At 51.6% G+C, this 27076-nt stretch overlaps 6 protein-coding genes across 6 annotated transcripts; 3 read left to right on the forward strand and 3 right to left on the reverse strand.

Annotated features, from left to right (window-relative positions):
- Nucleotides 1–494: 494 nt before the first annotated feature.
- On the forward strand, nt 495–1966 carry J7T55_009200 (uncharacterized protein; the record flags this gene model as incomplete). The annotated part of the gene is made up of 6 exons (XM_053142141.1): nt 495–784; nt 856–1097; nt 1169–1286; nt 1358–1422; nt 1472–1515; nt 1583–1966. The coding sequence occupies 6 exons, from the start codon at nt 495–497 to the stop codon at nt 1964–1966; spliced, it is 1143 nt and encodes a 380-aa protein (XP_052995041.1).
- A 98-nt stretch (nt 1967–2064) lies between these two features.
- J7T55_009201 (uncharacterized protein) lies at nt 2065–5988 on the reverse strand (the record flags this gene model as incomplete). Its single annotated transcript, XM_053142142.1, has 6 exons — nt 2065–2678; nt 2744–3300; nt 3417–3582; nt 3711–3981; nt 4037–4925; nt 5066–5988. The coding sequence occupies 6 exons, from the start codon at nt 5986–5988 to the stop codon at nt 2065–2067; spliced, it is 3420 nt and encodes a 1139-aa protein (XP_052995042.1).
- An 800-nt stretch (nt 5989–6788) lies between these two features.
- Nucleotides 6789–10244, reverse strand: J7T55_009202 (glutamate dehydrogenase-1; the record flags this gene model as incomplete). The annotated part of the gene is made up of 3 exons (XM_053142143.1): nt 6789–6825; nt 6900–9813; nt 9884–10244. The coding sequence occupies 3 exons, from the start codon at nt 10242–10244 to the stop codon at nt 6789–6791; spliced, it is 3312 nt and encodes a 1103-aa protein (XP_052995043.1).
- Nucleotides 10245–17328: 7084 nt separating this feature from the next.
- Nucleotides 17329–18709, forward strand: J7T55_009203 (uncharacterized protein; the record flags this gene model as incomplete). Its single annotated transcript, XM_053142144.1, has 5 exons — nt 17329–17491; nt 17618–18164; nt 18271–18387; nt 18443–18615; nt 18672–18709. The coding sequence occupies 5 exons, from the start codon at nt 17329–17331 to the stop codon at nt 18707–18709; spliced, it is 1038 nt and encodes a 345-aa protein (XP_052995044.1).
- A 658-nt stretch (nt 18710–19367) lies between these two features.
- Nucleotides 19368–19703, reverse strand: J7T55_0092044 (uncharacterized protein; the record flags this gene model as incomplete). Its single annotated transcript, XM_053142145.1, has 1 exon — nt 19368–19703. One exon carries the CDS (start codon nt 19701–19703, stop codon nt 19368–19370), a length of 336 nt encoding a protein of 111 aa, XP_052995045.1.
- Nucleotides 19704–21027: 1324 nt separating this feature from the next.
- J7T55_009205 (uncharacterized protein) lies at nt 21028–23235 on the forward strand (the record flags this gene model as incomplete). Its single annotated transcript, XM_053142146.1, has 4 exons — nt 21028–21688; nt 21743–21840; nt 21901–22846; nt 22943–23235. 4 exons carry the CDS (start codon nt 21028–21030, stop codon nt 23233–23235), a joined length of 1998 nt encoding a protein of 665 aa, XP_052995046.1.
- Between the last annotated feature and the right edge of the window lie 3841 nt (nt 23236–27076).

A 27076-nucleotide genomic window follows, 5' to 3' on the forward strand; every position in this document is an offset into this window, starting at 1 on the left:
TCCTCCCTCCTCAAGTGATTACCCTTTCATCCCGTAGACTTACTATGTATAGAAGATCATTCCGAGATCGATGACAGTGGCGATCCTCAACTTGGGCATCTCTCCCCGCCATGGCACATATTATCTGATAGGCCTCTCGAGTCATTCAAAGTTACACCGCCGTGTTAAGCTTTATGGGGTGATCATATCATTGCGAAGGCTCGCCCGCAGAACCTGAGCCAAGCCCTACGGAACCCCTCGGCAATTCAACGCACTGGTCGAAATCAAACCATGGTCGCCCCGGGAGCATATGCAATTCCCTGATTCAAATACAGGAGATCGGGTCCTGGATCTCACCGAAAAGGCTGATCTTGACGGTCCACAAAGGCCTGGCCGTCTCTTCTCCACTCCAAGCGTACCGCGTACATGCATACGAGCGTACCGGAGCCTTCAACGGCTGCCCGTCAGAAATGAATCATCTTGTGCCATAGTCAACAACACGCCGCCGCCTGGCAATGGCCGAGGCAGAGAACCGAGCGCCCCAAGCGAGGGCTGTCCTCTTGTCCATGGCGGCTGTCGCCACCGTCTTCGTCGCCGCGAGGGTCTACGGCTGCTCGCGCATACTGCGCAGGAGGCTCTACGTCGAGGAGTGGCTGTGTGTGCTGTCGCTCGCAATCATGTGGCTTAATGTGTCCTTCATGACGACTGGCTTTTTCAACGGCCTGGGTCGCCACATGATTGCTCTATCACACGATCAACAGGTAAAGGCGAAGTTCTGGTTTGTTGTAGGGACGCCTTTCAGCGTGTAAGTTGTCTGGCCAACTGCCCCCCCCCCCGCCCGCGAATGCAAGATGCTGAAAGTCAAATCTGCGTCAGCACCAATCTGGCCGTGTCCAAGATGTCGGTCGTGAGCTTACTGTGCCGGATCTTCAAGCCCGGAGAGCTCCACAAGGCTGCGATGTGGGCTTCGGTGATCCTGTGTCTGCTCGGGTTCCTTGCCGTTTCCTTTTTGGCTTTCTTCGGCTGCAAGCCTATTCGAGCATCGTGGGACCCAACTATCAAAGGCGCGAAATGTATCGAGTCGATCCAGTACGTGCAATACTGCTACTTCGCTGCGGGTTAGTATAACTTCTTTGCCCCTGTCCTGTCCTGCGCGGTTGGGTGGCGTCAAGACTGACACATTCTCAAGCACTCTCTGCGGCTTTGGATCTTTACTTTGCCGTCTACCCGGCAATCGTCTTTCACCGCTTGACTTGTAACTGGAGGAAAAAGCTCACATTGAGCATAATGCTTGGAATGGGAGTCTCGTACGTCTCGGATATATACTTTGCTGTTTCGATCACTCGGGAACCGGAAGCTAACAGCATGTTGCTCGCAGAGCGTCGGCTGCCGGCTGTTACAAGACCTCGCGGCTTGAAGCCAATGCAAGTCCTGATTTCACATGTGAGTCTGGAGTATTCGAGGTGCTAGTATATTTGCTGACGCTTTGAAGACGACGTGACTTACCTGATAATATGGACCACTACCGAAGGAAGCGTAAGTAAGCCGCAATCATCTAGCCTTACGCCTGAGGTGAATTTTCGTTAGACTGATGCACTTTCAGCTCATGCTTATCTCGGCCTGTATCCCGACACTCCATCCCGTCTACGACAGAATACAGGATGTCTTCAGGAGGCTTTTGGGAAGGGCAACACCGCAAGATGACTTGGCCAATTTCGACCAGGAGGTTGATCAACCACAGCGTCGGATGGGCGGATTTTGGACAGAGAAGCTGGACTCCATTGTCAGGTCCATCTCGAGTTGGACTACGACCACGACAACAGCCAACACGTCCACTGTCCAGACAAGGACGTTAGAGGAGGCGGCGACTATCACGAGGCCACCGCCTATAATCTGGTATACCAACATTGTGAAATCTACACACGGGTTGAGATCGACTTCAAGAGAAGCCACAGCGTACCGTCCTGAGAGCTATCATGACGCATAGGAACCTGCAGTCTTGGATAATAATTAAATGGTTTCCACGAACTGTCCGGAATACCCAGGCAGACAACAGGTATTTAGCAAAACGGCACTCCTAAGTGATCATCGTACCCTCGAGGGATCCCTTCCCCTTTCAAGATCATCACTGGGTCTCCCACGACGACCATCAAAACTCCGCCGGACGGTAGACACACCATGTCCGCTACCGATGCTGAGCTTCCGCGCGCCGTGCCGGAGGGGCGAGAGCCCAAGCCGTGTGTGGTCATAGCGATCGTGGTCGCGGCTCATCCTCGCAGCGTATCGATCCGGGCCGTCAAGCCCCCTCTTCCAGTCCACGTCATCCGCATGCGATCGGTAAGCAGTCGTTGACGCAGCACCAGCGGTCCCCGGCTTGTTCTCCCTGACGGTCCACGTCGACATATCATCCGGCTGGTCTTCCTTGTCTCCCCGTGCTGCCTTTTTGCGGCGAAGACGGCCTCCGTAGTCCATGGTGGCCCGAACTAGGGCCTTCCAAGCATCTGAAATATCGTGAACCAAGAAAGCCATGGACACGAAGATGAACGAGATTGCCAGTCCGATTCCAAACATGTATTTTGTGACATATCCAATGGTGAGATGATTTCCCCAATCCTGGAAATTAATAGCAAAGAAGGCTGCTATAAACGACATCGGGAGGAAGATGATCGTAACAATGGTGAAGACCATAATGGTTTGCCCTGCCGATCGTTAAATCTTAACTCGAACTAAAAGCGGTAGGCTTTCACAAGAAGACGGTATATACCTTGCTTTGCGGCTATGATTGCCTGCTCGCGGGCGAATCGCGCTTCTAGGGCATTGGAATGCTTTTGCTTCAGATCCAAAAGATTGGTCAGGCTGTCATATATGCTGCGGGCTTGTTTGTCCATGCGAATAAGGTCGTTCTGATGGACCTCGAGCAGACGCTCCTGATCCTGAAACCGTCGCCTGATCTCCTTGATCACGCCGTCGGTGGACTTGCGGCTTCCCTCTGGCCGCAGCTCGTCGATGATGTTCTTTTGGAATTCTTCTAACACGAGCATCTGTGAGTCCAATACCACTGCTATAATATTCAACTCATCTTGGATGTCCTTGATCTCTGACAAGAGCCTCGTCTCCTGGTGTATGTTGAGTAGGTCATCAGACAACTCGTGCTCGACACTGCTCTCGGTGCCGTGGCGGTACCGTCTAAGCCACTGTGTCGACTTTTCCGAAGCCTTGTGGAATTTACTGAACAGTCGACTTTCCTGGTCTGTGACATGCCCGATACTGCTCTCGAACATGTCGAGGAATTGAAATTGTTGCTCATCCAGTCGATGCCGGCTGTTCAAGTTTGGTCAATCGCACTATTTCCTCAGAAGAGTGTTTGGAGGGTGCTTTAAACCCTGCGGCTAACGTCTCGCGAACCATAGGGAGATCTCGGCGTGGAAAGGACTTACTCGAATAATCCAGATGCTCTGCCCGTAATCGCCATCGCTAGATCATAGACTGACTGAATCGGTGGCCTCGTCTTCGCGTTGGTCTCCTCTAATATGCCGTCGATGACATTGAGCGGATCCTGTTTGGGCTGATCCCATCGCTGAGGGAAACATGTAATCACGGTGTCTGAAATCTGATCAGAGACATTCACTATGCTTTTTGTGTAGACTACTTACCACCACCGAGAATCCAAAGCCCTTCGAGATCTTATTTAGCGAAGACTCAATGTGAATTTGGGGTGGATAGTTGCTCACAAAGCTGATCCACCATGAACACCTTTGGCTCCAGATGATGCTCTTGACAATATCTCCAGACGACCTGATCATTATCACGTTGTGTAGTGTCGATTCCATGATAGAAGAACTGGTCAAGGGTCCGTCTCGGGTGGAGATTATTGACGTAAGCGTGGACAAGAAGCTCATCGCGCGACGCATTCTGCTGGGGTTTGCCCCCCGTGCGAGCTCTTTGGATAGTTTCAGCCATGCTCAGGCGCCTGTCATGGGTTTCGTAGTGGAGAAATGGCATCTGTGACTGTCAGCTCATTCCACAGTCTTGGGGATGATTGATGGGTCCGACATACGAAGAGAACCATCTTTCCGTTGTTCACAAGCTGCCTGAATGCCTCTGTCGATGCAAATGATGGCGCAAACGACGATTGCCTGCTATTCAGCTTGGCCTCTTTGGTACCAGGAGGGTTACCTGGATTTCCCTTTTTGCGCTTTGGCTTCGCCTGCGGATGACGTTCGGTTATTTGCTCGGCTTTGCTTTTCTTCTTACTTTCCGATTTCAAGGTGCTGTTTTCCGAGGTATCTGTTATGATGGAATCCGCGACTGTCGGCGCATTAATCTCGGCTGCCTGCTCGGAAAGGATTCCCAGGGCAACCTCCTCCTTTTCCGCACGGCGGCTCGGCACTCGATGACAGAAGGTTCTCAGGAATTTTGCATGAGCCATTGGCCCACGATGCTCTTGGTCAAAACACTTCTCTAGAGCTTTGAAGCCTTCGACGTCACGGAACCCGCCCTCGACGAAAGACTTAGCCAGCAGGGTCTCTACCCAAGCAATATTGTTGGCAGGCAGGTGAATCCACCGAAAATGCGGTTCCCACTTCACGTTTTTGGCCAGGATTGGAACACTTGGCACGTTCTTCTCACTGTCTTCCCAGCCATAGAGCAATTCGTAGATGGAGGGTTTGAAAACCAGCTGCTTCTTTTTCTCCTGGACGTCGCCCTTCCGAAACTTCATTTCTTGAAAGTCTCCAAAGTCAACAACAGTCGCAGAGAATAGCTTGGAGGCTTCTCGGGCGCTTTCCGATAACCTGTGGGACGCCCTGGAAGGAGAAAGAAGATGAACAAGGTCTTTGTGGTGCCGTTCGGCGGCGCAAAGAAGAGCAGTTCGCTCGAACTGATCCTTGATAGAGATGTTCGTCTCTGGCCTTTCTAAAAGAAGCTTGACAACATTGCCGTGGCCACTACATTGTGAGCTGTTAGTGAATGCTCGGGCGTAAACAGAATAGAAGCAAAAGATACTTGAGGGACCTGAGCCTGATTCAGAAGTAACCCATGTATAGGTGGTAGGATTGACGAAGGACTGATATAAAAAATTACTGACTTGAAAGCCGCCCAATGCAACGGGGTCATGCGATTTGACAGTTCAGCATTAACATTAGCACCAGCGGCCAGCAGCTTAGAAACAACTACATCATGGCCCTTTTCGCTCGCATTGTGCAAGGGCGTCCACCGCCCGTCCGAAACAGCATCCGGATATGCACCATAGCCCAGAAGTAGCTCGACGAAGTCGACTTGGTTATGTTCCGCGGCGAGGTGAAGGGCTGTCTTGCCTCTGTTCTGAGAGGCATTGATATCAGCCTGTTTCCCAAACTCGCCGCTAAGAAGAGCACGCGCAAGGTCAATATAGTTGTTCGTGGCCGTCCAGTGCAGAGGTGTACGGCTGATGGAATCCCGCGGGTTCAGGTTGATGTCCTTCTGTAGCAAGAGCTTGATGGTGTCCATGGTCCATTTGCCGCGCTTCTCCGAGGCGAGGAAGAGCAAGGGAGTCCGACCATCCTTGTCACCAGGCTTTCCATCCTGGTTTCTGCCGCCGTTGACGTCGGCTCCTTTGTCGAGGAGTGCTTTAACGACACCATTGTGGCCTCGCATGCAGGTGGGGAAGAGCGCCGTCTGCCCGTTCTTGCCGCGCCAGTTCGGATCGGCCCCGTGCTCCAACAGCTCCGTCACCACGGCCAGATGCCCTGCCTCGGCGGCCTTGAAAAGTGGAGACAGCTCGTTCTCCTTCTTCGGGTGGACGCCCGCGCCGTGCTTGAGTAGCAAGCACAGGACCTTCAGGTTGCCTTTGGTTGCGACCTTGACCAGGGCCTGGCGGAGCGCATGATGGTCTGCTTGGGATGTCCAGGCCTCCTCGGAAAGAAGGTCTAGGATCCGGTTCTCATTGCCTGAGACGCTGGCTGAGAGCAGCCGGATGTGTTTCTGCACGTGCTCCGGCGCGTTGGAGCTAGACAAGCTCGCCGTCGCCATGGCACAGGAGACGCTGCGGTCAAGGTCAAGAAATTGGGCACAGTGTCGGGGCCATTTTTCTTGTGTCGCCCGGCAGAGTGGAAGGAAAAGCAGGGCTATACAGCATCGTCCTGTGTGCTGTAGCTAGTGAAGCGGCTGAACCAGTCACGAGGAGTATGGCGGATAGACCAGAGGTCGTAGCTTTAATGATACGTGCGAGAAACCATGATCCTTGCACAAGAAATAAACACGCAGGATCCGCTGTGCAACGGGCAACCCCAACCCCCATCAGCTTAGCACACCTACACACGAACGGTATATCGACCTTTTGATTCAACTTATGTCGAGAGGTCACTGCATAGCATTAGTTCAAAATTCCAGTTTCGGGGATTACTAATTCAGCTTTATAGGATTGTTGCCCATATCTCAGCAACTGCGAGACGGCTAAGAAGGCTACTTGAAGCAATACAAATACAGTGTTCAGCTACATACCGTCTACCCAGAATTTATCATTCACAAAAAGCAAGGATGATTACAGTGACATACATTGGGGATCATACAAGACTCGGGCCAACATCAGCATTAACAAAGCAAGCATTCTATGTCAGAGTCATCAATGGTCATTGAATTGCTCATCAACCGCCTCGGAGGGCAGGTTAGTTAGGTTGGGTCAATGGATGAGGTGCTGGCGGATTTGAGCACAGCACACAAGATCTTCCAGTCTAAGAGAATCGCATCAAAATGCAGCCCGCCGAAACTCCTGTAGACAAATATAAACCCCTTTGTACATTTTCCTAAGCGCAGCTTTCGAGCCCTTTTATCTAATCCTGAGCGATCTTGGACATCCTCTTCGACATGCTATGATTCTGTCAGTACTTGGTTGCTTACAAGTCGGATGGGACAAGATAGATGAAGCGCGGGTGTTAACTCACAAGTCGTAGAAAGCGAACTGGCTCGGCTGACTGCCGAATTCGTAAACGAATCGACTGGCCAGGTACGAGCCGAAAATAGCACACAGATACGAGTCAGGGACCCGTGCAATGACAGTGTCCAGGCCGATCTTGTCCAGCAGGAGCTGTGGCAGGGCGTCGCGCAGGACGGCCTTGCGGATGCGCGTGTTCTTCCAGAGATCGCTGTGTTGCAGCTCCTCGTCAAGGTCGGTGATGGCGACAGACAGTTTGTCGGACAGGACGGAACGGGAGAGTCCGGTCTCCTCGTGCTCGCGCCAGATGGCTTCGAACTCGAGTCTGGCATTCTCGCGAATTTTGTCTTGGACCGACTTGACGTATGATCGGTAAAATTCCGGCGCGTTACCCCTGGCATCGTGGCACATGTGCTGGACGAAGCCCTCTTCATCAAAGCTGAGAGATGCCAGGACTTCCAGGGAAGACGAGGTGACACCACCCTTGTTGGCACTTGCGTCCTTAAAGACAACGCAGCCGGCCTCTTCGAGACGCAGCTTGGCGTCCTGGGTAATGAAGAGATTGGCACCCTCGACGATGTATGGGATTGTCGACTTGCCATCCTTGATGATCTTGCCCACACTCACGAGGTCAATCGACTCCGGACGACCTCCACAGGGGACGAACATGTCTGTGAGACCTGTGTTGCGGAGGTGATATGTGTTGCGGAAGGATGTGCCGTTTCCGATAAACTCGCCGTTGGGCAGTGTGATATTAGAGTCATCACAGAGCACTCGGTAACCGTCCTTGGACAGTTTGGACATATCATAGTGAGACACCATGACGCGCTCCTTCGCCAAACGGATGAGTTCCTGCTTGTCGAGCCCGTTGGGGTCAACAAGCACACCAGAGCCGTCAACGATCGAAGTGTACTTTTCGTTGCTGAGCAGGATCTCGTTGCTTCCCAAATCACCATCGGGGCCACCAGTCTGCATCTTCTTGACGGTGCCTGGGTCGAGCTCTAGCTTGCGGTAGATGCCCTTGACATATTCACGCACGCTGAGTGTTGTCATGCCGTAGGAGTCGTGAGGAATACCACCCAGCCTGGGGGACTTTCCGGTGAAGAACGATTTCCACCAGGGGGCACCACGTGCTCGGGCGTGCTCAGTTGCCCAGTCGACGAGATCGGCTGTGTTCTCATCAGGACCCATGAACAGGATTTCCTGCTTGCCGTAGAGGTCGACAATAGGGTTCTTGATCCCGGGGGTCTCGGCGGGAAGGAGCAGATCCAGGATGCTGTCGATGTATTTCTCGAATGCTTCCTGAGCCTTGTCTTGCTGTTTGGGGTCCAGCAAGACCACACCCTTTGAGCCACCTTCAGGAATGTCCTTGTTCTTCCGCTGCTGAGTACTGGCCAGGCCGTAGTTCTCGTCAAACATATTACGAGCGTTGATGGCGTACGCTTCCTTGCTGCGAGACTTCACAATGCGGATGCCACCGCGGGCAACATCCTTGAAGCGCAGATGGAATCCACGGGACTCAGCTGAAATAACGAGGAACATCCCAAACAGCCGTTTGGGATATTCGACCTCAGGCAGGAAGGCCGGATCCAGGCGGAAGCTGAGGGCGACCTTGGTAGGAGTGAAGTAATTGGTCTTCAGGATGGCGTTGTTGAAAGCCCGAGCCGCATTCCAGACCATTTCCTCATGATCGGTCGAGACCTCTCTCGTTATGAGGGCCTTCAATTGCTCATCGGACAGGATCTCCACGGCAGGTGTAGGGTCGATAGTGTGTCGCTCAAACTCTGGGCCAACGCTGAGATGCACTTTGGCGAAAGAAGCGTACAGAGATCGTACAAGCTGAGGAAATGAGGCGATGATCTCTAGGATGTAGTCGGGTGTGAAAGTCTCAGTCCTCAGCCGGCGCTTCAGTTTGGATAGAATCTCTTGGTGCGCAGTCTTCCTGATATCGAGAGCTTCAGAAAGAGATACGTATTCCGAGCCAAGACGGTTCAAGAAATGCTGGGTGAACACCCAGACACAGTGGCCATAGATAGCCTCTTGGAGACTCAATTGGCCTGAGGTGAAGAGAGAGTGCAATTTGTTCTGCGGGATGCAGTACAAGAGCGACGTCTCCTTCATGATCTGGTGGATGGATTGGTCGAAAGACGGGTAGTTGCCGCTGAGGTTTGTCGCAGGTTTGAGGTATATACTCATGACTGTTATTCCATTTGAAAATTGTTCGACGTACTTCCGGGAACTTGTCACACCATAGTAGTGGTATAGGTCAGAGAGGGCACTAAACATGCCTCTGGCTGTGCGTGACCGGAAAGCCACGACAAGGCGCTTCTCCTGGGATCCGGCATGGTCAAACACCTCAATAACTGGACCCGTCCGGCTGACGGCGACCTCGATGATCTCGCGATACATCTGCTTCGTGTTGTCTGTTGCCTTGGCCAGGAACATGCGGTCGCTGATGACCTCCAGGCGGGTTTCGGTGGGGTCAGCTTTGGGATCAACAAACTGACACTGGTAGACGAAGTAACAGCGCAAAGAAGCCTTGGCATCGGCCTTGTCACCCAATACACCCGATGATCGGAAGGTCTCCACGCGGAAACGGTCGGTGAGGTTACCATCCAAGTACTTGTTCTCTAACCTGGTTTCGAAACGAGGCCCTCCAACGGCACTCTTTCCAGGCTCGCTGGTGTCGATGTAGATGGCATGGTCGCTGGCCTCCATATCTAGCCGAATTTCTTCTCGCTTGTCCTTGCGAGAGTAGGCTGCCACCTTGGCAGCATAAAGGGCAGTGATGTGGTCTGCGATGACAGGTGTTGTCTCGAGCTGGAAGTATACATCGTCGATGCCAAGGTCATTGTAGAACCACGCAATCTGGGCGTCTACACGGGTCTCAGGGATCCAGTCATTCTTCAGGATCAATTCCCGGACTGAGAGGTTTTCAAGTCAGCATGCCGAGCCGGTGTATATGAAGAGAGATGGAAAGCCGCAGCTACTCACCTTGCTTCATTTGATCCGGCTTGCCCTTGAACTCGGGGGCGATGTACCCTACTGTGGCCGACCGCATCACTCTATAGCCATTGCCGCCATTGGCCCTGGAAAGGGTGGGGACATGGACCGAGGTGGGTTGAGGTGAAGCGTGTCTCGATGGATCTTCCCTGACCTTCTCAACCAGCCGCTGGCCGGGGTTGAGAGGGCTGGAAGAGGATGAGGCGGAAGACGGCATGCTGGCCTCGTCGATGAAGGTTTCGTCAGAATCTTCAAAAGGATCTACGTATGTTGGAAAGCTATCACAACCCTCGAAGTCAGTCTTGATTGTCAAGCCCGGTGTGTTGGGCGACCGTAGAGTGGCAGCTGCCATGGTGTGTTGTGTTTGTATGAAATTGAATATAGTTGCGAAGGTAGAAGAAATTGGACTGAGGAAGAGAGCTCATAGTTTGGGCTTAGCCCTGAGGTGAACAACATCAACGGGGACGAGGGCGTTGTGATGGGGGCAGAGGCGGTATGTATATAAGGGAGGTAGGGAGTAGAGGGTAGACAGCCCCCTTTGTGACAACTCCTTTTGCCAGTAGCCAGACCAAGCCACGATGGCCGAGCGAAGCTCCAGGCTCAGAGTGCAGGATAGGACCGTGCCATGTGTGTCCATACCAGGTACGTCGGTACGTCCAGCACCATATTGGTATTTGGTTTAGAGCTAGTGGTCAAGCTGCAACGGCCGCGATAATAGGTCCACCTCCGGCAGTGTTGGGGCCAGGGCCAGAGGCCAGGGCAGAAACGACTGAAGAGTGTCAAAGGACGAGAGATGGATCTCAGACGGCCAACCCGGTCAAGCCATGGTCGGCGGGCCCCCCCACCGCTTAGTAGAGGACCCGCGAGCGGTCAGATGTGTTTTGTTTCAACGGGAGACGCGATGAAAACGAAGGAGCAGCCGTTAATCAACAAGGTGTTCCTGGCAGCGGTTGCTTATCGAGGACGCCGGTAGCGAGAAGAGCAGGTACCTTGACCTAGGTCTTGCCTTGTGCCTATGGTAAAGCATAACGACACACGTGTATGGCTAATACGGCCCACATAGCAACGCCATTGGTTCTCTGCACCTCGCCTCGTGCAAACTTGAGCGAGAGAGAGGGCAGGTCTCTCTTCACCGCTCAGGAGGAATGTTGACGTCGAAAAGGAAAGTTGGTGATATTCTGTGGAACAGGGGTAAGGAACCGGACGTACCGTCTAGACTAGAATATGAATCCAGTCGATAGTCGGCGATCAATCCGAGTAACTAGAGGGCGAACGGCCCACCGCGTCCCAGGGGGCCAAAATGCAGTCGAACAGGACCTAGAAGGCTTGGAATGAGCCCGTGTTATGGCCCGCTGCTTCGTCGGCGAGGCCTTTCTAGTCCCGAGGGCGGTCGGAATGGAGGGGCAGCTCTCGACGGTTAGGCGACAAAGGGTCTGGTCCCGTCTCCGAAACGACAGACACGGTCTTTTTTTACTTTTCGATCAGAGTCCGGTAGATGGTTGGTTGCAGTGCGCAAAGATAAGAGCCGAGAGAGGGACAAAGGATAAAAGGCGGAAGGGCTTGGGTGAGATGTGATGCATACCGCTGTGTGCTCCTTCAGCTCCTCCAGCTGGGATATTTAATCGTCCTGGTTCAGATAGTGTCAGAGGCGGAATCGTTATCAACACGATGCGACTCGTATTGGCCTGCTGCCCTGTTATTATTAGGGGCCGTCAGGGCAACACGCTGGGATCTGGGATCTTGGATCTTGGATCTGGGATGACGAGCAAGAGGCGTTGGTGAACAAAGGGGGAACTGGGAGAGAGAGCCAGGACTGGGCTTGTGCCTGTGCCTGTGCTGCGGCTGGTGCTGGTGTTGGTGCTTGTGCTTGGATTTGTTGCTTGTGCTTTGTGTGTTTTGGTGCTGGTGAATTTCGGATTGATGTCATCCGTCATGGACCACTCACTTGAGTGGCCCATCGTTCCCGGCTTTGCGCTCGAACGGACGGGGGCCATGTTCTCGCTCGCATCCTCATGCCAGAACCCAAGAGATTCGAGAACAAATCCGGGATAAGTGGATTTGGGACCCGTCGCCCGCTGGCTGTCTGCATGGGGCAGACGCTTGAGCTCGGTTCCCGGCAGCTCAGCAGCAGACAGGGCGGCGCAGTGCGTCAGATCCTCAGCTCCTAAGTGCCACGGGAGGCCAGGCCAGGCCAGGCCGCGACACGACACAACCCGACACGACAGAGCTGGATGCGACATGACACTGCATCGTTATCGCCAGCTGGTCTGTGCAACCCAGCTCGTCTGACAAGCAGGGCAGGGCAAGATAAGGGCATGACAAGGCATGCCGACCCAAGAGGATCCGAGCAGAGACAGCTTGAGGAGCGAGGGAGGGAGGCCTGGACAACGAGGCCTTGCTTTGTTGTGCACCCTGTAGAAATGCAAGTTTAGAAAAGGTTCAGGGCATGCTCTTACCTGTTCGAGTTGGATGGCCCGTGGGGGATCGGTACGGGACGGATGGGAATAAGAAGTGGTATTTGGTAGGTATGTAAGTGTGGTATGTATTTTTGTAGGATGGTACTCGAGGCTCAACACCATCTCTCCGCCGTCGAGGGAGGAAGCGCGGGATGCAAGAGGCACCAACATCTCTTATATAGCTTAGGGGCCATCTCTGGTCTGGAAACTCGTCGTGGCCCATCCATGAATCCATGAGTCAAAGCCCCGGGGGGGATGCTTTCTCTCGTCCATCGTGACTTCAAGGTTGCCATCAGATGGGGGACAGTGCTAAAACAAGCAGCAATTGCGCAAGAATGGCATCAGCCCTGATTGGGAAGAAGCTGGGGGAAGCTGGGCGAAGTATGCTTGCCTCTCTACTGCCCGATCTCGACAGCAACGACGCCCAGCTAGGCCCCTTTGGGTAGCATACCACGCAAAAGCACGCACATTAGCCACGCCCGACAGACCTCAATGGGGCAGGAGTGACAAGGTACGAATATACGTACACACGCACTCTCACTCTCTCTCTCACTCACACTCACACACACAGTACCTGGCGGGAACAGACGGCCGGTACCTGAAAATAGTGGGGCATAGCCGGCATTCTCACATGCTGGGGCAGGACTCGCTGCGCAGACGAGACGGTTATTCGAGGCTCTACACAGCGCTCTCCACCAGCCTCTGCTATACTTGCCAGGAATGGACGCGTCGTCTTGCAAGATTCTCAAGATTCTCCGAGCATTTTCGAGCAGCACACCGGCATTTACCAGCGTATACCAGCGTACCAGCCCAGACATCTGATTCAAGCTCATACAAACCAACACCCACAAATTGAGTTAGCTGCTCTAGGGGCGCCGATCAAGTGCCACAGCACAAACACAAGCTCTGCGTCGGCGAGCGTCGGTAGAGATGGCCTACTGGTTGGCCAGCTTTCCCGAGGGGCGGAAGCTTGTCTGACAGGCTGCACCGTCTTACCATCTTCTGCTCGCTCACCAAACCAATCTTGCATCCACCGTTGACGTGCTTTGCGGCGCGATGCAGTGCGCTGTGCTGTCATGCGCACAGTAATAGCGAGACGGTGTCGCTCGAGAATTGACCGCCATTGATGGGAACCCCGGGGTCCCACAATGTTGGCACGTCCCGCACATCGAGGAAAAGGAGGGCTTGGGCAGCATGTACAGACGCGTACCAACTCCTTCTCATGCCCACGATACGAAGAGCATCAGGGGACTGCCCTATGCAGTAACAGAACGCGGCAACGTGACCTCGACGATGTGTCAAACTTGACGGCTTGTACGTAAATGCCGGGGCACGCCTGCGTCTCAGGCCTCAAAAGCCATGGGGCGCGCAAGGGCTCGCAAGCGCTCGTTGCTGGTCCGGGAGGCTCTGGTCCGCTTTACACCGGTCGCCCGGCAGCGGCTGACCCCACCCGCTGTCTTGTTGTCCGGCCGGTGCTGACACCCTGGCAGCATGGTGGGCGTTAGTGACGCTCTCGTGAGTTTCTCTTACCCCCATTTTGCAATCTGTTACCCCCATTTTACTTGATCGCGCACCAACGGAGCCCCATGCTTGCCAAATCCAGGCCAAAAATCCGGGGTAGCACGCGATCATCCCAATCAATTGTATCAAGATTACCCCAGATTCTCTCTGTTCCTTTGCCAATGGGCCCCTAAAGGCTTGGGTCTTGACTCGGAGTTGGCGGCAACATAGACAGAGCGTTCAGACCCTGTTGCGCCGTGAAAATTCCTGACGACGACGTGCCGCATGCAGGTGACCCCGGGCCATGCGGAGGGGAGGGATGGTTCTGGAACTCCTTTTTCTTTTTCTCTCCGGCTACTGGGTATTCCCCAGATTCAGCCACAATTCGAAGTCACAGGGTCTCAGGGAATTGGCTCAATTTGACATTGACAAACAAGACTGAAAAAGAAATCTTCCCAATACCACCTTGTCACGAGAGCCTCATGTATCATGATGTCAATGCCTTCAAGATTACCATCCCTCTGACAGACGGACGACCTGACAGACTTGTCTGGGCTAGCTGGAGGCCACCCCGTTTCAAGGCCCGTGGACCCCAAACAAGACGGACGCCCCAGGCCCAGATCCAGGCCCAGCCCCAGCCGAGCGGGCGGCTTCCCGAGGTCTATTTTTGTCCAGGGCTCGCTGCCTGCCGTACCTGGGTAGGTACCTTGACCACGCTAGGTGTACTATTTCTCCCCTGAGCTATCCAACACTATCGGTCAGCCATACGAAGGTCTCGAGGCCACTGCCACATTCGTGTCAAGATCTTGGACGAGATTTGGGTGACGAATTCGCTCCTCTCACGGAAGCCTGCAACAAGATACGACATGAGTGATGCCGGCTTCCCCTATTCTTACAGGCGGTACTGACGATCAAAAACTATTTTTGACTTCACGTGCGGACTGACCAGCGTCCAACCATTGCTGCTCCTCTTATCTCAAGAAGCAAAGTCAGCTTCGAGAGCGCCTACGCATTTTCCTGTCACACCTAGCAAACGCATGTTTCTGCTTTTCCTCGCCGGCCCAGTGCCTTGGGACCGAGCTTTCCGAGGCGCCCACGCAGAAGAATGAACTTCAGGGGCCGTCTCGCAGCCAGGGGCCAATTAGATCCAAGGTTTGAGCTTACGGAGCACTTTTCTCAGATAACATCATCGCAGGAGACGGCTTCCTTGCTGCATGTGGCTCTGTCGTCACATTCGCGGCTTGACCCGTGGATCGTCCTGAACATTTTGCTTCCGCTATGTGATACAGCGTGGACGATCATCCATGACACGCGGAACACAGCATTGGCGCAGCGGCGCGATTAGAACTCATAGGCTGGTATCCGTTGACTTCTGAGAAAAGGGACACGGCAGTGCGGGTGATTGTCTGAAGGACCATGCTTCGATCGGACAGACGCAGGAACAGGCGTCTCAAAGACGAGGCGACAAGAATCGCGGCTCCCGTGGCTGCAATCCCTGTGAGGTTCCACCGCTCTGCGGGCATTCAAAGTCGTGAAGGAATAAACAGAGCTCTATGCTGTGTGATGGGAGAAAGTCACATGTAGCACGAGCAATGGGAGGATATAGTTCAGGACTGTGGATGAATGCTGGAGGTATCAGCAGTGGGGATAAGGAGATGGATCTCCCTTTCAGACAGCTGTTGAGGTGGCGCGGCGTGTAGTGATAGACTTTCTGAACCACAAGTGTGTCAACCCAAACTAGAGGAAGGGAAGTGCTTCCATTAAGCTGCTCCCTTAAGTTTTGCCGACAAAGGGCTTGCTGGTCTATCAGGGGCATTTGATCCGCCCGGTCACAGATCTCGCCGTTGTCTGACATAGCGAAAACATTCTTCAGAGAGAGAACTGCAAAGGCAGTAATTTAAGGACATCAGGGACTCAATTTCCAGCGCCTGGTGTAGATGATTAAACTCGATACTTGGTGGGTATGATCAGTCTTGAATCATAGACTATCTGGCTGTGATTTCGATGGGCGACGTCATGATGTGACTGGATTTATTCTTCGGGTCTTCTTTCTAAATTGAAGCCTATTCATTCCTGCTTTTTTGTTCTCGTATGAGACGCAGATAAGTTAGATCATACAAAGTTGCAGAATTGAAGGGTAGGCTAAGGGGGGGGGGAGGGGGAGAAAACAAGACCAGACTGGGACTTGTGGACACTGTGCTGTGAACTGCCGGCGAGACTGAACAAGTGTAGCCCAGCTGCACACCATTACACTCTTACCCCGACTAACGACTAGATACAAGGTAGAATGATGTACTGATAGCTGAAGTGTCCTTTATCTATAAATTTTCTTAGTTAAGCTTTCTTTATTCTCGTTTTCCTACTTCCCATTTCTATTCTCCAATCACCGTTTCCTACTTTTCCTCTGACAATATAGTGAATTTTATATGCAAAGACTAAGAGGGAACAAAGACTTTTGGACAGGGCAGGGATAATAAGATCCAGCACACAGAAAATAGTGGACAGCAGAATTATATAGCATGTTGGGGGGAGAGAACAAAAATGATGACACTAAGGCTTGAACCCAGAAGGATTGCTTACTGCTGATTTGAATTTGAGTCTCAGTTTTGAGAATCGATTTGTGGGATGATGAGAACCTGGGAAACGAGAAAAGAGATGTTGTGTTGTAAGTGCGACTAGAACCAAGAAGAGGTAATAAGGATTTGGACGATCAGAAACGGGAGGAAACGATTAGAACAGGAAATGGGCTAACGTGCCGAGATACGGTTTAAATAAAATACAGTTAACCTATGTACCAACCAGGTATATGTTCAAATGAGCTATGTTCTGTCGTCGGCCTATCTAGGCACTCCATTTGACATATTACTCTCTGCTCCGGCTTCTCTACCTCTACATTGCTGACCACTGTGTGTCTAGTATCCATCGTATTTCTCGTTGACTTATAAGAGGAGTCACAACAGCGGGTGGTTATTATTTCTGTTGCCGCCACCGCCGCGGCCGGAACCCGCACCTATGTCTGGTACATCAGAAGATCGGCGTTCATGTTGAACAGAAAATTTGGACAGTTTCACACAGAAGTCAGAATGGCATTGGATCACAGGACAGGGCAATACATGTGTGGCAACGAAGACTTGGTCGGAATGAACGTTTATTGAATAGCCGCTTTAGGGACAACTGGAATTCCACTCAATTACAATTGGTAGGATAAGGATTCTGGTTAAACTCGGAAGACAAAGGTAGTGACGAGGAAACATGATTTGCGAGTGGACGTAGCACCCGCCTCAGCCTAAATCCATTAATATAGAAGTGGTGAAAGATAAAAGGCCGAGCCAGCATTCAACGGCATATGAATAATATTTGTCATCTAGTAACACAGTTGTGTTGTATTTAGGAAGCACAATCCAGGATCTTGGAGAAGCCACCCTGTCTTCTCATTTCAATACCTAGCTTGACAGCAGAAACCCACCCAACCTGTAAACAATGCAGTGGAAAGCACTCTCTCTAGCACTCCTCGCTGAGCATGTCTCCGCCCAAACGCGTATGCCGATGTTGCGGTTCAGTTGCTCGCAACTGGTCGTCGAAAGGCTTGATCCTCTCGTGAACCCAGGCGTGAACCCATCGCCTCACGTGCATCAGATCGTGGGTAAGTCCTTTTCATCAGCTTTTTTGACGCTTTTAGCTTGCATTTCCTTTCTATGTTGAGTCCTTGTCGAGGATCTCTTACTTCATCACTTTGATGGCGCAAACCTGACTTCGTATTGCCGCACAGGAGGCAATTCTTTCAATGCTTCTATGGACCCAGCGACACATGACCTCCCTTCAGCTTCAACATGTACTAGTTGCACTTTCTCCGAGGACTTCTCAAACTACTGGACTGCAGTTCTCTATTTTCGAGCGCGCAACGGGACGTACAAACGTGTACCTCAGTATGCAAGCGAAGGACTGACAGCCGATGGTGGCATAACGGTCTATTACATCGCGGCTCCGGATGCATCCGTTAATGTCACCGCGTTCAAACCCGGCTTCCGCATGCTTGTTGGTGACGCCGCGGCGACCTCCCCAGGAACGGCACGTAAGGTGTGCCATCGCTGCATGCCAGCAACGGGGGATAACAGCAACCTCAACTGCGCAGCTCCAGATACCCAGACCCTGCCCACGGGGTTTTGTGCGGGCGGCATCCGATCTGTCATCACTTTTCCCACGTGCTGGGATGGGAAGAACACGGACAGCCTGGACCACATGAGCCACGTTGCATACCCAAGCTCAGCGGCGTCGCAAACAGGTGTCGGTGCAGAGGGTACTTGCCCAACAACCCAGTCAGTATAACCCTGTTCCTGCTACGGTTGCCTATTCCCGTCTTTCATTAGAATTGTCCAGAATTCATCGTTTCGGGCTCCGCAGCAGGTTATTAACGCATAGCAGTCCCGTTAAGATACCTCAGGTCATGTATGAAGTTATGTGGGATACGCGACCGTTCAATAACAAGGATCTGTGGCCTGAGGATGGTTCACAACCATTCGTCTGGAGCACTGGTGACAAGTAAGTCTCTCTAGAAAGCTCGCAGGCAGGCCGCAACGCTAAGTATGATGTTCAGGGACGGCTACTCCCAACACGGAGACTACGTCTTCGGCTGGAAGGATGATTCCCTTCAACGTGCCATGAACCTCCGATGTGATGGCGACACCTGCAGCGGATTGGCAAGTCAGTCCTCAGAGGAGGCGATGAAATGTACCAAGCCGCGTGCCGTCGATGAAGACGTTGACGGCTGTAAGTCTATATCTTGAAAGCGGATTCTCAGTCTACTTCAGCTAACCTCTTCGTAGGGTTTACTGAGATCCCGGGTGCGGCCATGACTTCTTAGAACTCTTTGCATTCGGGTTTGGACTAATCTGGGTTATCGGAGAATGTGTAAATGACTAAGAATGGATTTTGAATAATATAAACTGCTCTGTTCCTCGTGCAATCCTATTGGAGGAATCTTGAATGAATCTTAATTTTTCCGTCATCTAAGAAATTCTGCGAAAACAGATATTTGCCGAGGGCGGAGGCGACTACATGAGCGAGTTTTCCGTCGAATTGTGGCAGAATGGGCGTCGTCCAAGTTTTCTGGTCGAAAGGGAAATCTCCTTGACGGTTTCTATTCTCTACTAACATTCGGCTTTCAGGCGAGGAACTTATTGATATCTCAGTCAGACATGCAGGCAATTTGATCGGGCGATGACATTGTTCGATTCAGTTTCGTTGTACCATGGTATTCTAATCACCTCTAGTAGTTAAAATGTCCAGGAATTCTTGGTGCCCGTTGGAGATGTTCGCCGGATGCCAATGATGTTGTAATCTAGCTTTGGAGTTTGGACACTCAGCTTGACTTTTGACGCCGGAAGCTAGCCGTCTTTCCAACAGGCCCTCCTGTATCTCAGCTGAGCTGTTTCAAGGTGTGTGTTCAAGCTTGTGAGGTTTCACTAACGTCGTACAAATCGTCAAGGCCGCACCTCCAAATTAAAATCTCGTCCGAGGAATCAACGAATTGAGATCTCCCTCCCATTCGGCTCGTTCTCACTCCACTCAGGCTTTCCCACCATGCATAGATTGTTCTCGTCAAACGGGGCGTATGTGAGACCCTTTGTGTTGCCGTTGTTGATCTTATTCAGGAACACCTCCTCAACGTGTCGCTTCGCGGCGGGCCTGAATGTGTCGTCATACCATCGCCGCAGGCCCTCATGGGTGTTTTTCTTTGTGCTAGAATACAATCGGGACTTGTGCGATTTGTCGACATGAGAGACACCCTTCGTATCGGTGTACGGCGCGTGGTACTCGTAGGTGCAAGTGAAGTAGCCTCCTGAGGAGTGAGACATGGTGTTGGAGTAGGCTGTGTTGGGTAAGTATGGGATGTTTTCTGGTTGCAAGCTCTGTATAGGAATCACTATGTGTTTTGGAATGGTTTAAGGGTGGGGATTGTTCTTGTTAGCTCGGTGGGTAGGCCACACCTATATAGTCGTCCCTAATGTTTTAATACCCAAACCTTTTGACAAGTTACATTTATCTTGATTTGCCTCAGGCGACCTAATAGTATCCAATAATATGACGACAACAGACTTTCAGCTCTGACACATTGCTTACCTCTGCATACATTCCGCGCCACCGTAAAGTGATTTGCTCAATCGCTAATTGGTGGCCTCGTCACATTAGCCCTGCCCCAGCAGCGCTCAAGAACAATGAAAGAAAAAGGCTTCAACCTGGCAAAGGGGCTCTGGCTTGGCAAAGGGGCAGTCGGTGAAGTAATGGCTATGGCACCAAGTAACACCCCCACCACCACTGCTTCCTGGTACAAGGGACTGATACAAACAGTTTTAAATTTTCTTTAAGAATATTTTATAGCATAGCTATAGAATGATAGCCCAGCCCGGAGAATCCTAGACTTCATGTCTTGCCGGTATCTCTCATATGTCCGACCTCCTTGTAAAGCTTCTTGCATGCACTTGATGATCGAAGTACTTCCATGTCTAACAAAAAAATTCAAGTTTGCTCATTCCCCCCGCAGCAAAGACTCCGAGGGCTTCTTGATTCGATGTCGGCGCCATTGAAGACTATCCCAAACACTGTCCATATCCATCCGATGTGCCAGGTCCCCTCTGGTGCGGGTGTTGTATTCCTATTGTGAAGGTATTTGGCTTCAGCTATGCCTTCAAGATGCGTCCAGATTGTTGTCCAGCCCACTGTCATGAGCTGGTTCTACTCTGATCCTCGTGATCTTGCTTCTGACACTCTCGTTCTTCTCGTCGCCAGGCGAGATTGCTCTTTCCAAGCTTGGAAAAGCAGCAACCGCAACTTCACATCTGTCGCTTATGACCGGCGACATCATGTTCTGACTTGATTAGGAGACAAGCCCCGCTATCCCACAATTATGCCTGCGTAGGTGGCGGCTGACTTGCATGAGCAGCCCGCAGATGCAGTATAGTTGGGCATCGATTGAGCCTTCTGAGCCCCTTTCACTTGTACATTCGAGTTCTGGTTTGTGTCAATTTCAACGCCGCCGTTGTCCATGCTCGCCATCAAATGCACGCAACAAAGGGTCTGGACAGACCATATAAGTATGAACCACTGCCGGAACCCATTTGCAGGTACCTAACTGCATTCGAGCCCGGGCGGCCAGGGAAAAGAGAGATCGAGGTGCCTTATATGACATACATCAGGCTCGCCACTTTAGAGCCCGCTACCCAACCGCAGGACAATCTTGTCATCCGCCTTGATACCGTTCCCTTCAAAGCCCCTTTCAGCGACTCCGATTACAACGATCCAAATCTGACGGTCTGGCACGATGTCCGCGCAATTCGCGGGGACGACCCACCGCCACCCAAGTACGAGGCTTTGAGTTACGCCTGGGGCTCCGAGGAGGATCCTGCCCGTGTGTATGTCCGGGGCCGAAGTCACAAGCATGACTCCCACAGCTACTACCTGTCCATAACGCGCAATCTACACGACGCCTTGCGCGCATTGCGGAAGTATCATCTCGCTGCCGAGAATCCTGAGGGCACCCTCGCATCCAGTTTATCACGTGTCCTATGGATTGACGCCATCTGCATCGACCAGGCCAATGCCGCGGAGAAGGGCCCTCAGGTTGCGATGATGGGAAGTATCTACCAGTCCGCCAGCCGGGTTGTAGCGTGGCTGGGTCCCGCAGACGAAACTTCTCCTCGCGCCATGCATTTCATGTGCTCCGTCGGCTTGCAAGTCAATGTGTCGTTCCGCGGGTCAGAGCTCTCGCCCGTCCCAGGCGCCGCCGATCCGACCTTGGGGGACATCCAGGCGCCGCTTTTTGAAACCCATGACCACAATATGGGTACGTGCCTGACTGCCTTGCTTGGGCGTGCGTGGTTCTCTCGACTTTGGGTAGTGCAGGAGGTTCTCCTCGGAAATCCCTTGCGAACGGTCGTGCTTTGTGGACCTCAAGACGCTGTGCCATGGTCCTTATTTCGCAAGGCCATCGCTGTGGTAAGCTGGAAGTGGCGACACCGGCCCACATCTTGGCACCAACATGCTGTGATGCCGCAGCTGCGGACATATGTAACGGTGCAGGATAACACGGCGTATCTGTCTCGCCTGCGCTACGACTTTGGCGCGCTCGCATGCAAGGACCCGCGCGACCGGATCTACGCCGTGCTGAATTTGCTGGGTCCTCTCGAGCGGCGGCACCTGCGCATCCGTCCAGACTATGAAATGCCCGCCGCGAAGGTGTATCGGGAACTGGTGAGACGGATGATCGGCGTTCTAGGCGATCTAACGATACTGGAGGAGTGCGAGGCGAATGCAGAGGGCGACAGGTCGTTGCCAAGCTGGGTACCAAATTGGGCGTGCCAGTCTGCTTTTCGCGTGTCTAAAGAGGGAGCATCATTCGCCTCGGCACAGCTCGCAGGCTGGACCGCAAGCAATGATATTTTGGACGACAGCAGTGACATTCTGACTTTGGCCGGAGTCAGCGTTTCGACGATCCAGCATATCGGAACAGATTACCCTGATAATATCGACGCCGGTTACGAGACTCGCGTCGCCCAGATGCTCTTACAGAAAGGGCTGTGGGACCCAAACCGGCCGTGGGATGTTCCTCTGTGTGAATGGGTGCGCACCTTCTTGACCGGGGGGGTCGCCGAAGCCATGTCTTCTCCACCGCAATGGGCACCCACGATGGCAGATGGTATAGAGACGCTCAGGGTCATGCTCGCTGCAGCAACTAATACACCATATAAAGGTACTTCCGATAGAGCCAAATGGTCATCCAGCATGAGTGTCAGATTCCTCAAGAATGCTGGAGATCGAATTGCCGGGCGGCGCATGTGCAAGGACTCACGGGGATCACTCGTCCTGGCCCCGCCGTTAGTACGCCCTGGTGATTTAGTTTGTGTTCTCCTAGGGAGTGACAATCATGTGCTCCTGCGACCGACCTCGTCAAGTGGTGAGCAGTTCCGCTTGGTCGGGACGTGTTTCGCCCATTGCGCCCTTTGTAAGTCAGCGCCCTGCTTGCTCGTGTTGAATGTTGCGTTGAAGACTCGTCTTCGTTAGCAGTTGGTTCCAACCTAACTCCATCTTGCTTATTCAGATGGGACTGCGTTTCTGGGTCCTTTGCCCCCTGGAATCCGAATCATTTGCAACCCTCGAACATCCAACATGACCTTTATATCTATCGAGACTGGGCAGCGATCCTTGGTTGACCCGCGGCTGTCATACCTTTTCAGTGAAGAAAAGCTTGCCGAGTTTGAAAAGGCACTATCTGAGAACGGCGACTCTCCGGTGACTCTGAAGGAACAGATTGATCCTGAGGTTTTATCCAAGTGTGGGAGAGGATTAGACGGCAGGAAAGGGGTTGACATGCGGAAATTCGAGATCATATGAATATATTCATAGTCCGATCGCTTCGTTCTTTCTGTAGGAACTTGTTCCGTAATCATTACTGACCGACTCCGGCAGCGTATGGAGACTGAGCAAGATCTTACCCTCACCCGGGCGCTTGTTCAAGGCTTGGTATAGACTCTCCAGGTCTTGGAAGAGGTCTTGTGGTGCATGATAAAGGTGACAATAAGCCTCTTTTCCTATTCTTAAGTATTACACACTTCCTAAATACCAACTTAGCAGTACTTATCATTCTTCACAACTTTAGGACAAAAACCACTAGTGATAGCAAACAGAAGCATAGTATAAAAGAATATCCGAGTAATTGGTGTACATGGTATGTCCTCAGCGCGTTGCTATAGAGTTTGCAGTATTAAAGCAAAATTCTCAGCTGTTGCTTCTTTTGGAGAACAACGGCAAGAACCAGAACCTAGAGAATGCAAGGACAAGCAGGTGTTGTCACGAGAGTGACATAGAAGAGACGATGCTCTCAAGTCTTGCTCATTATTGTGGAGTTCTGAATAAGACCTTGTCTTGCTAAGAAAAAAGAGTAAGAGGGAAGGTTGCCTCCGATTGTAGTCAGGCCTTAACAGCAGAGGGCCTTGGGGCTGCAGGTGGTCTGTGAGATATGGCCCACCTGCAGTCACTGAGCCTGCCGCAGCGCCGTCACAGTGCACGAGGGCAAAAGAAGGCAAAAGCTTATGATGGTACTGGGAGTTAGAGACATGTTAATGATAGAAGGTATTTACTTGATGGAAGGTACTTTCTACGTTGGTACCCTGCTGTTCCGTTTTCTGTTTTCCGTTTTCCTGCTCGCAACGTTTCTCAGTCTCCGTTTCTCATTTTCTCTCTCCTCGATCCAAATAGGATTTTACAGAAAAAAACTTGAGATAAAATAAAAGGTTCTAGAGATGAGAGAACGGTGACAGCAATCAGAAACCAGAGGAGAGAAAGATGAAATAGAAAAGGGTGGCGGGCAGGACTAGAAAACGGGCCCAAAAGAAAAAGATCATGATGAGACTGGGACTTGAACCCAGGAGGATTGCTCCACCAGGAATGAATGTTAAGATTAACCTTAACCTGGCGCCATAACCAACTCGGCCATCTCACCTGTTTCAGATGATTTAAATAGGTTTTGTGCTATTATAAATGTGATATGGGGCCGGGAGGGTGGCGGTGTGGGTGGGCCGGGTCCACCGGGACACCATCCGGAGTTGGCGGAGTTGGCGTACCACCAAACCCCCGGGTGGGGAAAGTGGCTTTAAGCCATTCAGCACTAGAGCAAGCGCTAAGAAGCACCAGAAAGGCTTGGGAGGTAGAAAAGGCAGCTGGGAATAATAAATGATGTTTGGCCTAGAGGTATATCCCACTTACAGTAAGATATATTGAGCACTTGCTTTGTAGTTTAAAGCCAACTCAAGACCAAAAAGGATCTAGGATGTCTCCATCATTATGATTGCTTATCTTGTATTCATCTTGCCATGAAGGAAGCAGAAAGTGACTGCACGCGCATTTATGTCCAGGATTGAGAATATTGTTGTCCACTGCACATAAGCCTGGTTAAATCGCAGACTTCAACTGAAACATTCACTACAACAATGACTGCATGAAAACTGTTTCAGGGTACCAAGTTTAAACAATGACCGTGAATGAATACATTCCTTGTGCGAAGAATCGCGGGTGTGAAACGATATACCGGTAGTGCAAGGTAGAGGACACGGCACCAACAATCTTGTTAGGACTGGCTCCGTTAGGAAACTTAATAACTGCCCATATCTTTTTGCCTTTGACGCTCTGTATTTCGCATAATCACTCCACCATCGTTGCGAAGCACGAAATATATAATGAGCCCAAATACAGCCAGGCACCAACCTAGCGCCTTCATCTGACAGCCTGAGTGAATGGCAGTAGGTCGGGCATGCAGAACCAGGCTCGTTCCACGAGTGAATCTGTTCAGAAAATTGACTTCCAAATATTGATTATGGTCGATGCATTACTTGGAAACATATTTCCTCATGACATACGAGCTTGGCGACATCTGTTCTGCTTTCCCTAGTCTTCAAACTCCACCATGACTGCAACACCCCAGGCATTTGTTAGGCTTTGGAATGAGAATTGGATAATTTGTAACTAATGATGATTGAAGATTGTCGGCAGACAGTACAACGAGCTTGACTTGGATGACTTTGGTATTGGATTACCTATTGCATCTCAGGGCGCAGGGGTATTCTGGCGTACAACCAAGCACATCCGCTGGTTTGGTCCCAGCATAAGGGCGATTCCGATCGATTGGGCCATGAAGGTGGCTGATGATGGCACAAAGGCTTTCCTCCGCTACCTGAAGGTAAGCTCGCATCAAACTCAAACCAGCGAGAAGGGCTGCGCACTGAAGACCCCGATAAACTCCAACATGCACTGCGGAACTCTAAAAGTTACGAAACATAACTTACAAGGGGTTTTCTCATTTCCTAGTCTGTGCATATCAACGGTGTGATACAAATCCGTACAGCAAAGTTCAACCAAAGTTTAGGTACATGATTCGTAGAGTCACATTACGGCGACAACAATACGGTGTATAACGCTGAAAGACCAAAAGTGATTGTTGATATCAATCTGCTAGTAGTGATTGTATTGTTTCATAACTTGTACTTCTTAGGGGTCAGTACTGTAATCCGTCGAGCTGAAACTGATGGTGACGCAAGCCATTCGACGTGCATGTGTGAGAGACGGGGACTGTGAGACACTCGAGTCTGGATTGGTTGCTGTTATGGCGCAAGGTGGTGCCCGACTGATGCAACACAACTACCTGAGACAGTGTCCTGGCCATCCAAAGGGCGATCATGAATATAGAGAAAACCTCCAGGAAAAGATCAAAAAGATACATGCGTTAGGATTGGGGTAACAAGTGGAGTGAACGGGCGTGCAGCGGCAAAGCAGCAAAGGCGGCAGCAATAGGTTGTACGATTGAGGGCTACTGAACTTGACCCTCCTCCTTCCTCCATTTCCCGCTTTCTTCTCCTTCCTTTCATGATTTCCAGTGCTTTCCAGCTGCGCGTATTCCGTGCGGGCTACACAGGTATGGAGTGCATTCAGACGCGGACATCTCATTCCAGAGGAGCGTTCCAGTTGTGGGATACTTGCGCCCTTGCCGCTGCTGTGACAAAAGCCCCCGAAATGCATGTTATCCTCGGATGCAGGGTACTTGTTTGTACTTCACACCAATAACAGCAAAGAGTTGTATTCCCTGCTCTGTAGTAAGCAGCCATCTGCTCGGCGTGGACGAAAGATTTCTAAATAGGACATCTCAACCTTCGGTGATTTCAGGCGGTTTGGAGATTAATTAAATGTAGCACGAAGTGACTGAGGTGACTTGTCCTGTGGTTCCATGGCACATAATTCGGATTTACACTACACCTCAAAATACTTCTCTGATTCAACAGTATCGACCCGTCTTCCATGATAGACTATCTCCGGACACGGAGAGCCAATGATCAAAGGAAGGCTTCAGGTAGAGCGACACAACAGAATAAGATTGAAAGCCCAGGCGTCACGCAAGACCAAGTAGATACTTAGGTTGGCAGGCAGACATCATGCTCTAATTCTAGAGACAGCGTAGTGCAAGCATTCAGAAATATGGGTAGCTTCAGAGCTACAAGATGTTGAATCTGTGACGAGAGGCGCTTACAGGAGGCAGAACTTTCAAGCCCTGTCCAAAATCGCAGGATCCTAAAAAGACCTCCTGTCGTCTAGCTAAGGGACAGGGAAGAGGAGAAAAGCTGATTCATTTGCTTAAATATTTTGAAGTCGAGCACCCGTCGCTAGTCGAATTGAAGCTCAACTTTGA

This window comes from Diaporthe amygdali (genome assembly GCF_026229845.1).
Source record: "Diaporthe amygdali strain CAA958 chromosome Unknown NODE_10_length_1141467_cov_65_626103, whole genome shotgun sequence".
In the NCBI taxonomy this organism is placed as follows: domain Eukaryota; kingdom Fungi; phylum Ascomycota; class Sordariomycetes; order Diaporthales; family Diaporthaceae; genus Diaporthe; species Diaporthe amygdali.